Here is a 15925-nt window from a genome sequence, read left to right on the forward strand (position 1 = left end):
CTGCGGACTATGATCTTTTCTATGAGCAGTGCAAACTTTTTTTTGCATTCATTATAGCTATCTTAATTTTTTGACAGGATACAACTGACTATGTTGCATATGTAGCTAAGGACCCTGTTAATCGGCGAGGTAAGTTAGAAATGTCTATTTGGCATCTTTTTTTTTTTCCTTTGAGAAACATGAATTATTCATAGTATAATTTACTCCATTTTTTTTTTCCAGAAAAAAACAAATACAGCCCAATAAAAAGATTGCCTTTGGTAGAGTCGTGAAATGATTGTGTGGCAATAACAAACAACCATACCCAAGCTGGTTCTGAAAATTAGAACATATCTTAGCTATGGTTCATTTCCAAATATCATTTAGATTCTCTTCATGTCTTAAATCAAGAGCTTGCTAGTCTTGGCAGCGTGAGCTTCTAGGCAACAGCTAACTCTTACCTAAACTCAATCAAGATGCAAGAACTAAGCAGTCCTCTGATTAAGTCCTCTGATTAAGAGGCTGGATCTGTTAGATCTTCTCAGTATATGCCTAATTCTTCCTGACAGCATCAGATTCCTTATCAAATAGTGAGCTTTCTAGCCAACTTGCTGGAGGCTGTCCTCTTTCTCAGTGAATTTTTTTTCAAAGAGATGCCTAGTTCTATTATTTTCATAGACATCAGTCACAAATAAGGCAGCTCTTGTTGATTGTTTTCAAAGACTGAGATCCTGCTCGTGTTCTCAGAAATAAAGGTAAATTATAAAAAGTGTAAATTACAGTCTGAAATAATAGATACAGAAAACATTCGCTGCTTGAAATGCAGAAAACATCACTAGGTCTTGATGCAAGGTGCAGAGTATTGTATAATGTACCTGAGAATCGGTTTATTTTTCATGGATTTGTAGAAAAAAGACTAGCTCCAAAAAAAGACTCAAGCACTTTCAATCAGATTTCTGCAGAATTTAGACACATTAACTCCAAAATCTCAGCCCTGTGAACCATTATCTGTGACCTAACCACGGGCATGACTAACTCAATAGCTTCCACATTTTGTGACCTTTAATTATTTAACTATTTAATTATTTAATTAGATACCTCAACAACCTGCTGTGTCCGTGTGCAGAAATGTCCAGTCTTGGCAGTGTTAGCTTGTAGATAATACCTGCACTGAACATACTAATATGCTGAATATAAGTCAAATGATTAGAAAACTTATGAGGGGATGAGGATGGGGAGATGGTTCAGTTCCAGGCCATGCCTGTGTGTTTCAGCCTGATGAATCTTTTGTTAAAAAGGCTCAGGCACCAGACTGTAGGCTGTTCTGTGTGGAGCTGCTCTCAACCCCTTTTCTTCAGCTGTACCATTCTCCAAAACTGGAGATTAATTTAGTCACACCAAGAGATCTCAGCAGCAACCTAGAGGGCCAGCATCGCAGATGAGACATGGGCACTGTAGGGTCTGGAGGACCCCTGTGTTCTGTCTTCTGTTCCTGTGTGAATGAATTTTATCTAAAAACTGTTTTGTGGACTACATTCCTTATAGCTAACTTGAATTTGTTTAGCCTTAGCTTCCCGCCACTGTTTCTTGTTATCCTGGTCTATCCTAGATTGAGGAGTCAAAGTTTAAGCACCTGATACTATTTTCCCATAGATGTATTTATATGCTGTGATCAAGTTGCTCCTCAGTTTTCTTTACAAAAGGTTTAACAGAGTGAATTCTGTAGGTCTCCAACTGCAGTACATGTCCTCCATCCTTCAAATCATTTTTGTTCCTCCATCTTAAATTTTTCTGCATTGTTTTCAAGATGCAGATCAATGCTAGTTATGTTTGCAGTAATCTAGTATTAGTCTCACCAATCTGTAATAGAGATTGCACCTTCCTATTCTTATTTGTTTTTGTCCTCTTCATTAGTGATTTTCTCATTAGCTCTTTCTGCTGCCAGCGTAGCCCTTTTTTCTCATGTGAAATTCTCTTACGCTCCAATCCTTAATCCTTCAGGGTTAGAGCGTTGCACGGTGGATTTCCCCCATGTGTGTATACACCAGTAGTCTGCAGATCTGTGACTCTGCATGTGGCTGGTATTAAAATGCATTTTGCTTTTTAAGGAGTTTAGCTTACCAAGGGATCCTGATCGCCTTTTCAACCATCACTTGCCATTCGGTCAGTCTTTGTGTTACCTGCAAAACATGTTAGAAGTGAGTTCAAATTTGCTTCCACATCTAGTGAAAATGCTACTGCTGCTATTATTGACGCCATGACCCATGCTGTAAGGGAGCTTGCACATGCATATTAAATGCATTTCTTTCCAAAGATGGGAAAGTTCTCTTCTTAGAGTTTTATATTCTGCATCTAGCAAGCTAAAGGCTGTCTGTCTTCTGCTGTAACATACACAAGAAAGCATCTTTGTGTGAGCCAAACCTTCTTATCCTTTTACAGAAAGCACATCTCTTACCTGCTGAAAGTCCATTCATGTATCCAAGGAAACAGGTTATTCATTATGTCACCTACTGAAACTACTTTAAAAAAATGACTCATGCTTCATTTCAGCTCCAGGTAGGTTTAGCAGTGAGCGATGTAGCCTCTTTAAATACCCACTGCTGTTACAGGGTGGAAAAAATCACAGTTCTGACCTAACTTCTTTCAGTCCACATTCATGAAGATATGTCTGCACCTTATCTGGGGATGGATTGTCCAGCACTGCCAATGGTGGTGCAGGGAGGGCAAACAGCAAATAGCCTGCTGCTAGCCAGCAATGTGAGCCTTTAAATCCACTTTCAACCTGCAGTCAGGGACATTTCTCCCAAATCAGACACTGCCTCAGTCTGCTGGTAGGCACAGCAGATGCTGTAAGGTGAGAGCATCTCTGGATCTGTTTAGCAGAGCAGCACTGTGACTGGTGCCATCTCATGCTACCTCTGGTGCTAATGAGGGAGCGAGAGCTTGGTGCCTTTGTAGCTCTGTACCTGCATAGCTGCAGGTTTCTTGGCCCTTTATTCTGGCCTCTTCAGAAGTCCATCCAGCAGACCAGCCTCTGGGGGGCCATTGCTAAACCTCCTTCACCTCCTATATAGCTTTAACTGACAAAATTACAGAGCTGTGCACAAATTATTTGCATGCAACCCTTATTTGTAGGACATTGGCATCCAAAGCTCTTGATTCCAGTGAGCTGGGCACTGCACACGTACTAAAATGCAGAGCTGAATGCTAAATGAAGAACTTATGTTCAAACCTAGTAAAGTGGTCAGGGGAGACAGAAGTTAATAACTTTGAATAAGGTCCCATGGTACTATGGGAGGGCTTAGAAAACAACCAGATCCTCATTGGCAATCCCGGCTCTAGCCAGCAGACCATGTACTTGTCCAGCAGTGAATATAGAGTATGAACTTGCTTGGACTTTTCTTAATATCATTGAGGCATTAATTCAGCCCTTTAGCTTCCAGCTCTTAACAACCGTCTACATTCTTACACTTGTAGGTGAAACTTTCATGAGTTTGCCTGTGTATGCTGTCACATAGGATGATACCTCTGAGCCACTCTCCTTTTAAAACTGGGACTGCTTTGACTGCTCAGACAGTGGATAGAGGTTTCTCAGTCTCCCACAGGACAGAGCTTGTGTTGCCAGTTGTCCTTACTGCCCCTGTCACGGCAGGTTCAGAGAGACGGCACACAAAAGTGCTGAAATAAGCCAATTGCCTGGTTCTGCACTAGCCAGCGCTCCCACAGTTTGCTAGCAGGGACTCCATGGCGAGCAGGAAAAGGCACCAGTCCTCTCTATTACTGGGATCATATCAGGGCTCAGGATCTGGGAAGTATCCAAGTTATGCAACCTCCCTGAGCCTCTATTTTGGGAAATTTTAGAAACTCAAAGGAAGTGAAGGCCTTGCAAACTTGGGATGATTAGCTTTTAAAACTAAAGTGGGGGTAAAATTAAGGAAAGCAAAGAAAGCTTGGAGTAGTTGAATTTTTTTGTTACTATCAACTAATATCTTTATAATCTCAATTTAAAGCTCCAAGTTCTCATATAACCTATGGCATTGAGGTAACAATAAGTGAAATTTTATGAGGTTTCCTGTCTTCATGTACCTGTTAAAATTGTGGAACTGATTTCTGGTCTCACCTACTGCAGGTATAGACCATAGCAATTCTATTTAACTTTTAAAGGCCCTGTTGTCTGAAATTCGCTGTAGTTGATTTGGGTTTTATTGAAATGTGCACACCATGAATAGTGCAGCTATGCCTGACCTGTCGGTCTTTTGTCATAGGTTAGTGCACCCAGCCGTAACATAAATAATGATTTGCATGCGCCAATCTTTTCCATTTAGCTTGCCATATCCTGGAATGTTGTGATGGCCTGGCACAGGATGTCATCAGCACCATAGGGCAAGCCTTTGAGCTTCGATTTAAGCAATATTTACGATGTCCCTCTAAGATGCCTGCTTTCCATGACAGGTGAGTATGACTGCAGAAGACTGCTAAAAAATCTGCTTTAGGTTTGTATTTGCTTAGTAAAATGTGCTGTGGACAAATTGCTGGAGAAGGACAGGACGTAAATGCTTAAATTTAAGAGCTTTCTGCTGAACTGGCAAAGCTGGGTTTGCCTAATGAGTATGAAAGGAGCACAATCACTTTAGAAGGATGTTTAAACACGCATTTTACAGTGAACTTATTGACATGTTCATGTGTTTTCCATTGTAGTTAGTAGACAGTGTTGGATGGCAAGACTGGATGTTTTGTGTGGTGCTTCCTCCTTGTTGTTACTGTCATAGCAGCTCTGTCAATTTAGATTCAGTAAAGTAGAGTTACTGGGCTTTCAAGATGCCTAGCGATGTTTCACTATTTCTGATATTAGCTAGGATGAAGTTTTTAGGAATATAATGTATTGTAGACAGGCTTTGACTGCATTCCTCTCTGGGGGATACAAAAGCTGTCTGTTTATGTACATTTAAAAGGCTGGGGTATAACATTTTCTTTTCTTTAGTGAACTGTGGTTTTGAAATGCATTGGTGTATGCTCACTAACATTAGTGTAAATCCAAGGAGCTGGTACCCTGTGTGATCTCTTACATGAAAGTAAAATGAGTGCATGGCAAATATAAAATGCTACTTATTTTCATCTGCAAGCATTCTATACTCGCTTTAGACTGGTGTAAATGACTGTTAAATGTAGAGTGAGACTGCAAATCTGATCTCTCAACTTCATGGAGTTCTTCCACATTTACATCTATGTTAGAGCAGCCATAATTAAAGACAATGTTTTAGAATTTAGTCAGTCAATCAAGTAACAATATTACAAATGCTGCAGTAAGGTTAAATACAATAGTTTGTTAATTCAGTTTTTAATAGCACTTATTATTAAGGCTGAATGAAAACATCCTTTAGTCAGCATAAAGAAATTTGTCTGTTGCAAAGTGAGTTTAGATCAAGTTTGTCAAGTTTATCTAAAAAGAGAGGGTCTGCTGTCTGATCCATCATTCCTTTCTGACTTATAGGTGTAGCTAAATTGTCAGAATAATATGCAGTATTGACCCCCTGACAGACAGTCCTAACGTGCTGCAAGTGCTTGTGAGCACTTTGCAAGTGATGGGCAAAATAAAGCAGCCACTTTCTTACAGGATGCAGAGTTTTGATGAGCCGTGGATGGAGGAAGAGGGAGAGGCAGCAGAACATCCCTATTACAACAACATCCCAAATAAAATGCCTCCTCCTGGCGGCTTCATTGATGCCAGGCTCAAAACGAGGCTTCCCGCTGCTGCAGATACTGCTCAGGTCAGTGCAATTGCACCTCTGCCCTCCTGCTGCTAATCCAAAATTGAAGAGTGATGTGTATTTTAAGATGAATACATTGGGAACATTTATAGCTCACAACTCTTCATGTGTGGCCAGTTTCCTTTTGAATGAGGGAGCATCAATGATCTAGGGGCAACAAATTAGACAGGTTCAGGACAAGCAAAAGGAGGTGAGTTCTTCATGGTACTAAAAGGTTACACAGGTTCAAGGAAGAGAGGTCCACTGAGGGTTACTACCTTTGTAGTAGTTTGCTCAGTGAGTTTCAAATGATGTCTGGGAGAATATATTGGAGATCCATCATATATCTTTGCCCTGCTCTTTCATTTATTTTTGGCCACTCTAAGAAACAGGATTTTGAACTAGATGGAGTTTGGATCTGACAAGCCAGGACCACTCTTTCATATTCTTATGATTACTACATTTTTACTTATGAGCATGAGTGAAAAAAAATGAAAGATGATCTTTTATTCCGTGTAAGTGGAATCAGCCATGGCAGGGTAGGGGATCAGGAGCTGGGGGAATCAAAGGTTCCCATGCCCCTGTACRGGGTTGCTAGATGGAAGGACTTGTTAGTTAACATCTATTGACTCCTGTCATTAGCTATGGGACTTTGAAGGTCTCCTATCCCTTGACCCTCACAGAATTGTGAGCACAAGGATAGTGGACTTTGCCTCCTTTTGGACCAGCCCTAAGAGTGCTGTTGAAGGCATTGGCCTTAACCAGTCTCAGCCAGCTGCTTGCAGATCAGCACTTCAGTTTGGTTCTGCAGGCCTTGCCCATTGCAACAGAACTCAGAATTTAGCCTTTTTACTGAATTATCACAACTTTGGGCTCTTCTTATTGGTTAGCAGGCTATGTGAGCCCCAGAGCTTTTCTCCTGGCTCACCCTCACTGTCATACCAAATGTTTCATTTCACCTCCAATCTCTGGTATGAAAGGACTTTGAACCTTGGCTTAAGATGCAGGCAATGGCAATAGCAACAAATCTAGAATCAAAACAGCCCCAGTTCTGTTGGTTAGCTGAAATCGTCACCTCTTTCTTTCCTGCCTCACTCCTTCATTATAACTGTTACAAGTAACAAGAAGGATAACTGCAATTCAATGTAATGAATCCTGCAGTATGTGCTTTTGGTGTGGCTGAGCAGGCTTAGCTGGTGGCCCTTGCAGAGCCTAGCGGAAGTCAGCAGGACCCTTCTCAGCCCTTGGTACGTCTCTGCCCTCACACCAACCCAAGGAGTGTGAGCTGGATGAGTAGCACTTCCCTGTGCAGGGGCATGTGGTGGTATTTGGAGCCTAGACCCTAGTCTTTTTGCTCTCCCAGCAGGCCGGTATGGTAAGGAGTGCATGTGACCTGGGAAAGATTTGATGCAGAACTGTTTAAACAATCTATTGCAGTCATTATTAACAGTTAATTATGTTAATAACTCAGTAGCAGTCAGTATTTAGCCAGGCTCCTATATAGGCTTTGCATCCTTCATGGAATTCTGTGGTGCTGAGGATTGATGTAGTGCCAGTTGAACATCTGGTTTAAAGTCATCTTGGATATTTCTGCTGGCATTGCTGTCAGACATTTGACTGCAGTATTGACATAGCCACTGAAGACAAGTTTTCAGATCCAGCACAACTCCACTTAAATGCCAGAGGGGCCTTGTCTGGAGAAAGCATCCTCCCTTCAACACCTGGCTGAGTCCCCTAGTACCAGTGGAAGTTTCCAGCTGGTGCTCTGGAGGGTGCTTGGGGCATCTTCTGATCCCACATCTGGTTTCTGTGGAGCATTTGTCCCAGGCGTGGTTTGTCAGGTCTCACTATGTGAAGGCAACTGTACTGAAGGAGATGATGTGTCATTTGGGATTGTAGGGGTTAGTAAAAGCAGGAAGGAGGGAAGTTTACACAAAGGTAACCAGTATTACCTTACTCCTACACAAATGCATTCATGAAATATATATTCTGACACCACGATGAATCAGAAATGAAGAGTAGGTGTACATAGAAGCAAGGAAATCATCAAAGCCACTCATAATATATCCCAGTGTTTTAAAGGTAGCTGAAGATTTCTTTGTGTGTGTGTCCATTCTAGTCTGCAGCAGAAGTGGGAAGAGAGCAAGCCTATTATCAGAATCGGCACCTAGGAGACAAATTTAGTGAAGACTGGCATCATGGGCCTGTTAAACAAGGTGAGTTTCACTACTTGTAGGTGCTAATAACGCAGGTGGGCTCAGATGGGCAAAGTGCGTGAAAGCCTGATGCCTCAAAGTCTTAAGGCAATAATCTGTACTTTGTTACTGATACATTTCCTTTGTCATGAATTTTAGTGTTGATTTCAGTGAAAAGTATTTGCTAAGTACCTTTGGACAACTTTTTTTATGAACACTTTCATAAAAACTTACATTTTGCAGAATAGTTCATAATTTGTGTAGCCCCCAACCTGCAGCTTGCTCTGAACCCTTTCTGGCTTGCCATGTCTTAAAAGCCCATGGTATTTAAAGGCAGACCATTTGGTCCATTCTGAAAACCTCACTCACTATAGATATTTAAGGTGGAATTTCCAAAGGAAGTGCTTAAAATCAGCAACCCTTCTGAAAATGTAGAACAGTGTGTGTGTATTTGCACTGCGTTCTACAAATGATTTGTAAGTAACAAACCATGCATAATTTTTCTCTTTGTTGTCTATGAATTGTAAGCAAACCACATCAGTCAAAACATCTATATGAAATTTCACCCTTTCCACATTTACTTGATGGCTTTGCTATGTTTCCAGGAACACTTTCTTTTCAAGTGCCAGAATTTGTTCTCTGTAGCTAATCTGCATGAATCTGGGGATTTTATTCTCTTTCTCTCATGACTCTCCAACACAATGTCAGCTTTGAAACTCACAGTCTTTATTTTCAAAAACTCACTTTCCTCATGAAAAAAAAAACCTGACTGAGACACACAGTTCTGTCTTCATTCATCAACATTTTTTTTGACTAGGCCCAGCAGTTATTGTCTTTTCATCTCCCATTCCAGGGAATTTTAAAACTGTGGTGATGATGTGTGATATTTTCTGGTCATTCTAAAACCAATATTCTGTCAAATATAGAAAAAGAAAAAAAAAATCTTTTGAATTTTCTAGGATCTTTGGATATTTATAGCATGCCAGAAGGGAAATCACAAGTAACCCCAACAGCAGAGATGCCAACGTACGTGAACACCCAGCATATAAATATGGAAGCTCTATTGGCACTTCAGGCAGATGCTGAAAGTACCTTCAGTGGAACAACAGATAATACCAAAGAGAGCAGCCCAGGAAAGGATCTATTTGACATGAGTGAGTTCCCTCCCTTTTCATTCCCTTCCTAATAAGAGACCCAATATATTTACAGATTTATTTTGTCTTTAAAGAATTCAGAAACTCCCCCAATGGAATTTTAGTACTCCTGGGGGATTCATGGTGAATTTTGGAATTTGTGGTGCTTGTTCATCTCTGACTGAGTTCAAAATAAGGGTGGCCAAAGATTTGAAGATAGTTTGCATTAGATGTGTGCTAAGCTGAGCTGCAGCCTGTGTTATCCTTAGCGTCGTGGGCAACAATGTCAGAAGGAAATAAGATCAGGAGCCTCCTCATGAAGGGGACTGAAGGAGTGAGTGGCTGGAGAATTAGCTCCTGCCAGCCCTGCCAACATGCTACTAGGTAGCAAATCGATGCTATAGAGACTTGGTGCAACAAAGAAACTGGAAGGGAAATTATAAAAACATTTTATCCCATGCTCTGGATAGACCTACAGTCCCATCTAGCTATCTGTTTTAACTTTGAAGTCAGCTATTATGAAATTAGTATCATAGCCGTAACCTTAAAAAAAGTTTTAAGCATCAGTCATAATTTGATGCTGGTGCTATCCTTACATACTGTTCTCAGCCATGAACAGATCATATTTAGCAAAAAGGATGGGGAAAGCAGAAAACTTTCCCTGTTGTTCCACTCTTCCTACCTCCAGTCAATTGCTGACACATAATTTATTTAATTCGGTTCACATAATTAAAAGGCAGTGAGACAAAGCAGTTGGTGCCTATATGTTATTTGTAAAATAACATATCTACATTTCTGTTAGTTCAATATACATAAAACTGTCCTCCGGGAATGTATTTGCTGAGATATGCCTGACAGTGATTTCTAGAGGGAGGGAAGAAAGTTAGAGAGGGTACCTGTCTGTGAAGAGTGGTCTTCAATGAGAAGAGTTTGCTCTATGGAATGAGGGATGTTAACCTTGATTTCCCACATTCCATGTCCTTAAAGCATGTACACACTTGCCTCCATTTTATAAACATTCTTTTCCTAAAAATAAGGAAACCTGATTTCTTATCTTCCAGCCTGCATTAATCTTTATTAACCATTGGATCACAAGGGAGAAAAATGGTACTAGAAAATGCGTCAACTAGCCCGATGTTAATGTGGTTTGTCAAGTTAAACATGTGTTGGGCTTTGTGCAGACTGCAGTGTAGCAAAGACATAGCTTCATTGGATTTAGAGAGTTAGCTGAGGTACCAGCAAGCTGTGACAGCATAGTGTTTACCCTATTTCTCTGAGCTAAATTAACCCCTGTGTGGCCCCACGCAACCATTGTATACCCTTAGCATCTGAGTAGTCTGTTTAGAGCTGGTGTATTGCTTCCTGGTCCTGCTCTGCAGATGTCCTCTGGTAAGTCTAATGGGTGCAAAACAACATATCTTTTTAATACTAGTTGGTCAGATGAAAGTCTGAGAGGGAAAATAGCTTTTGATTGGTCAGTACAGCATACAATGAAGCATACACTGACCTCTTTCTGCAAGACTGTTGGGATATTTAATGACACACCTTTCCATTCCAATCCGGAGAAAGTAAGATTGAGTTCAGGGGTTAGCTGAGGTTTAAAAGATGCTTCCTCAAGGATGATTTCAGTTAGCTAAATCATAGTGAAGATGTCAGCCTGTATCTGTTAGGAAGAGGAGTAGGCTGAGTAACAAGGGCTACTGATCCCTTCTAGGCATCCCCTTAGGCTGGAGACTCAGTAATGCATAATTGTTAAATGAATATGTTGTTTGAAGAGAGACCAGACAGGAGCATAATAACTTTGGCTACCCATATTATGCAATTTATTTGAAATGAAATTGTCTGACGTAACTGGCAAGACAAAAGGATAATTCTGCCCTGTACCAGAGCTTATAAATACAACTGTTGACAATATCTTATTTTTGCCATTACTGAATTAGAGTCAGTACCTTTCGTCAGTACCTTTCAAAAGCTCATATCAAGGTTGGCTCTGATTTTTATCAGCATCTTTCTGTGCATACTGTATATTTTTAACATATTGCATTCCTCAGTCTTAATATATTCCATAAATCAGTGGGCCTAGCAATACCTCTTCCCTTAGTTTTTCATAAGGATAAAAGGAAGTGACTATTACACAAAATGAATCCATTTAAAAACAACTGGAATATCACTATCTTGCAATATAATTTACCTCTGAATGATCTTGCACTTGTGTCTGTGTCCATAACCAGAACCATTTGAAGATGCTCTCAAGAACCAAACATCTGAGCCTGTGTTGAGTAAGGCCACCTCCACTGAATGTATCAGTCCTCTTTTATCCAGAGCAGCAGACTGGACTATAATGCAGGAGCTGAGTACAGAGCCTTGGTATCAAGGAGAGATGAGTAGGAAAGAAGCAGAACAGCTGTTAAAGAAATGTGGAGACTTCCTCGTGAGGAAAAGTACCACGAATCCAGGCTCCTATGTGTTGACCGGCATGCATAACGGACAAGCCAAGCATCTTCTTTTGGTGGATCCAGAAGGAACTGTAAGTGCTGACTCCTGAATAATACTGCAGGAGGTTTCTGACTTGACATATTTTCTCTAAATATGTTTAATCTTGTTTACAGTTTATTCACACCTGGTCATAATCACAGACTCTCATAAGGTGCCATCACATCTCTAATTCTCTCCCTGATGTTTAGCAGATCTACTGCATGATTTCTGCAGGTTGCAGGGAGCATTAGGAGCTGTTTTGCTATCAAGGTCAAGCATTGTCACTGTAATACAGTCTTGGCCTCAAAAGTGTAGCTAAGTCATTTTTTTCAGCCTTCTGGCTGAGAAGCTGCTGATGGGACAGCTGACAGGACAACCTTTGTGTTTGAAATTTCCACATACTGTTTCTGTCAGCCAGAATATAGACCATGCCCTCCAGGCCATTTTGTTTTCCCTGGGAATGTTTCCTGCCCTTAGCCTGGGAGACAAATGGGACAAAACTGCTCCATCTCTTTGCAGCGCAAGGGCACCCTTAGGTGAGGAGGGAGCTTCCTGGCAGCAGAATTTTGAGGGCAAAGAAACTCCAGCTTCTGCAGCTCTCCTGTCAGGCTTCTGCAGAGGCTTAGCCTCATCTGAGACAACCTAAAGCATTGCCACATATTTTATTCTTGACTCCTGGTAGCAGACAGCTGGCAACTCCTCTTCTTTGTAGAGGACAACCTTAAATGACAAGCCCCAAAGCAACTGAGAAACTCCAGGAAAGGAGCTGGCCTTCTGGCATCCATTTCAGCTGAGAAACTTGCAGAAGACCGGCAGAATTATGTCGATCCTGCAGAGCATAAATGTAGTGAGAAATGGCCATGATACTTGTTGTAATTGTATTTGCCACAAGAGGGCAGTCAAATGATGTCTTTAGCACTTACTTATATAACAACTGCCTAGTCTAGGCTTCACTGAGACACCAGTCTGGGAAACTGGGTGCCAAGCCTCTTAAAGAGGGACCTCATTCACTAAAATTTTATTTTGTGACCTCTTCAGTAGGGTCTCCTAATTCTCTCTTCAAAAAAAATGCTCAAATAGCTGTTCCAGGCCACTGGGTGCTCTGAAATGCAAAGGATATATAATGTCTGCTGCTGTCCTTACTGGCGTGGAGTACCAAGGCTCTGTGATCCCCAGGCCATTTTGCTGGTGCAGGTGAAGGATAGAGACCCTCATTTTTTTTCCATGGCAGCACTAATTTGCTCCCCTCCCTACCTAGGGACCTGCTTCTTGTCTGCATCTATCCATCTGTCAGCCTTCTGGTAATGTACCACCACGTCCCAAAGCCTTCCTTACCTCCTCCTTTCCAAGAGGGTAGGGTAGAGAGAATAACAACAGTTGTCTGTACAAAGGGCTTGGTGTGGCAAAATGTTCTTCCCATTTCCCAATTGCACCTTTGCTCAGGCTATGCCCTGCTTGCCCAGTGATGAGCTTGCTAGATCTTGGGCCCCTTTAATTGCCTTCCTGGTGTCTCCATACACAGTGAGGAAGAAGCTAGTGTGTCTCATCTGATAGCATCTAGGGAATTTGATTCATCATCTGCATATACTTCACAGAGAGGGCTGGGAAACCCTTATCCTGACTGTTCTTGCCATAAGCCAGTCTCCCAGCTTGCTCCTCTGTTGGAGCAAACCAGATGTCACAGCAGGATGTGCCCCTGGCAAGGCACCTCTGCCTCCTGCCACCCCTCAGTAGGACGGGCAGCGGATGCAATGGGGATGTAACGCTATCAGGAATTCCTTGTCTGCCCCAGTAAAGCCCCTGAAACACTGGATAAAGAACTAAAATACTTGCCTCATAATGGCCTCAAAAAGCTTCACAAACATCCATTAATTGAGCCTCATGGACAAAGAGCACTGAACTCGGTTCCCACCACTTCTGCTGTTTAAGTGGAGGCTGCTGGGGATTAACTGAGTAGAAACAGGGCAGGAGATCTTTTAACTGCAATTAAAACTGTAGGAGGGAGCCCAAACATGAAACAGTTCATTTTTGAACAGACCTGACTACTTCTGCCTGCTAGCAGGCTCCTCATGTCCTTGGGGTGAAGATCAGGAGGAAGTGGGCAGCGCAGCATCTTACACAATCTTGGCACAGTTCACTGGTTATTTCTGCTGTTTTACGGGAGCTTCAAAGACCCTGCTCTTGCAGGAGTCCACTTAAGGAGGCACCACTTGATAAGAACCAGTTTTCTATGGCTGTATTTAGGTTAACTGTGCTGTCTACATATTTATGGGATCCAGGCACAGCTGTTGAGCAGCTTTGTGACTTGTCAGAGTGGAGCATGGTCAATAAAATGCAAGCATATAGCAGGCCTGAGAGCGTGCCAGTGGCTTGCATTTCTTCTGTGTGGCCTTAGCATAATTATTTATGAATCTCATGCATACAAAGAGTGTGTGACCATTCATTAACATACACAAAACTAGCCAGTGATGTGTAACAACACTTAAAGCCTTGTTTTCAGAGCAGAGTTAACTCTCCTGTTGCTTCTGTCCTGATCCAGCTCACAAAAAGAGTCTCTAGTTCAAGGTAAGTGATGCTTAAAACTGAAGATTGAAGGTTTTTTACTGGATTTAGAATGAGAGCTTGAACTTTGGTGCTGGCAGAGCATATTGTTTTATGGTGAGGACACTCTCAGTTGAATTGAACTGACTGAAAAGGTGTTCATGTGAATATTGATAATGAAGGCTGGCACTGTTTTAAAGATATCCTTTAATTTTGAAAATATGGGTTTGAATAAATACAGGCAGTGATGTTTCAGAGATATGTTTCAGAAATCACAAGAACCTGATGGTTTTCTTCAGCAAAATTGCTGATGTCCACCGAGCTAATGGCATCATTTGCATTAAGGTTGTTTGTTGCTTTTTTTTCCTGTGACAGCTTGTCCTAAGTTTTGCCAGCATTTAATTGTAGAGACTGAAATATTTCAGGTGAGGTGCCTGCTACAGCATAAATTGATTTTGGAAAGTTTTACAAAAATTGTTATCTCTTTCTGAGAAAAGTTCAAAGAAAATAGATGATATCCCTCATTTTACAGAAGTGTTCATATGCTTTTTGCTGGAACCTTCTACAACCATCCCAATGTGAAACTTTATTGTGGCATGACATTGGCATGAGAGACCCTATGTTCTTCCTGCCTTAACTCACTCCAAACACAGGAAGCAAACGTTTTGTGAAGATGTGGTTATACCATTAAAGATCGTTTTGTAATAGGAATTATTTTTTGGCCTGCCCTAACTTTTGACTGTTTGACCTTGCAATATCAGTGTTCTCTTTTCATGGACGTAATAATTCACTTAGCAGGATGCCAGTGCAGAGTGCTGGTAAATGTGCTAGAAAAATGCTGTTCCCTTCTCTGAGGTGTTTGAATTTCGAAAGCCGGAGTGGGTACTGTGCCACACAGGGCAAACACAAGCCAAACACAAATGACGGCTGGATCACTTCTGGGGGAAGGGAGTTTTCAAGCAGAAGTGAGGCAAGTCTTTTGGCACCTCAAGAAGAAGGTCTTTGTGAGGGGAAACACAAAGTTGCTGGGGCACGGAGAGAATTAGGGTCTGCCACCTCTCTATAGGTCTCTCTTTCTTTCTAATGAAAAATGTGAAAATACTTGAAAGAAGCAGGTCATTTCTGGAGGAAGAAAAGTGGATCTAAAATTCCAGCTTTCAGTGAAATAAAATGTTGTTCAGAAAGTTTTCAGGCAGGCCTATTTATGGTAGCCTGGCCCATAGATAGCAATAAAATGTCTATTTGGAGAGAACAGAGGGAGTAAGGCACAGAAGAGTTTACTCCAGAAACAGTCAAACTTCCACAGATTTTGATGGGAGAAGGATCAATCTCTTAAAACTGGGGATAAAGAAACAAAGAAATGATTAACTTTTTTTGTTTTATTCTTAAAGAATTTTAGTGCAAAGTTGAGGGGAAAAAAGTATTTTGCTCTTTCTTTAATGTTTTTTCTTGCATCCTTTTTTTTTAAAGGTTCGTACAAAAGATCGTGTCTTTGACAGCATAAGTCATCTCATCAACCATCACCTTGAGAATAATTTGCCAATAGTTTCTTCTGGGAGTGAACTCTGCCTGCAGCAGCCTGCTGAGAGGAAACACTGACTCTAGATAACTCTTTTAGCTTTTGTAACTTGCAAGCTATCACTGGTGAAAATTGCAGATCTGAAAACATGTACGTTTAAAAAAAAAAAAAAGCATATTCATATATATTTCACCAGTATGTTTTCTTTAGGTTTAAGAAGCCCCATTTCACATGGTACACTTGAAAATTCTTAATGCTTTATGTGGACATGAAGTCACAACAGAAGGCTTTCTTAAAAAGTAATTTCAATAAAATTATTCTGATTCTTTAATGTGA

The 15925-nt window shown here is 41.1% G+C and overlaps 1 protein-coding gene across 1 annotated transcript in view; it reads left to right on the top strand.

The window, feature by feature from the left end:
- Positions 1 to 15669, top strand: part of SHC3 (SHC adaptor protein 3) — a 59668-nt gene extending 43999 nt beyond the window's left edge. Inside the window, exons 6-12 of the mRNA XM_026064070.1 lie at positions 78 to 129; positions 4305 to 4431; positions 5594 to 5747; positions 7846 to 7942; positions 8881 to 9075; positions 11286 to 11581; positions 15541 to 15669. Of these exons, the coding sequence (XP_025919855.1) occupies positions 78 to 129; positions 4305 to 4431; positions 5594 to 5747; positions 7846 to 7942; positions 8881 to 9075; positions 11286 to 11581; positions 15541 to 15669 (1050 nt within the window). The remainder of the gene's footprint in view (positions 1 to 77; positions 130 to 4304; positions 4432 to 5593; positions 5748 to 7845; positions 7943 to 8880; positions 9076 to 11285; positions 11582 to 15540) is intronic.
- The last annotated feature ends 256 nt before the right edge of the window (positions 15670 to 15925 follow it).

The sequence above is a fragment of the Apteryx rowi genome, unplaced genomic scaffold, assembly GCF_003343035.1.
Source record: "Apteryx rowi isolate R43461 unplaced genomic scaffold, aptRow1 scaffold_208, whole genome shotgun sequence".
NCBI lineage: Eukaryota > Metazoa > Chordata > Aves > Apterygiformes > Apterygidae > Apteryx > Apteryx rowi.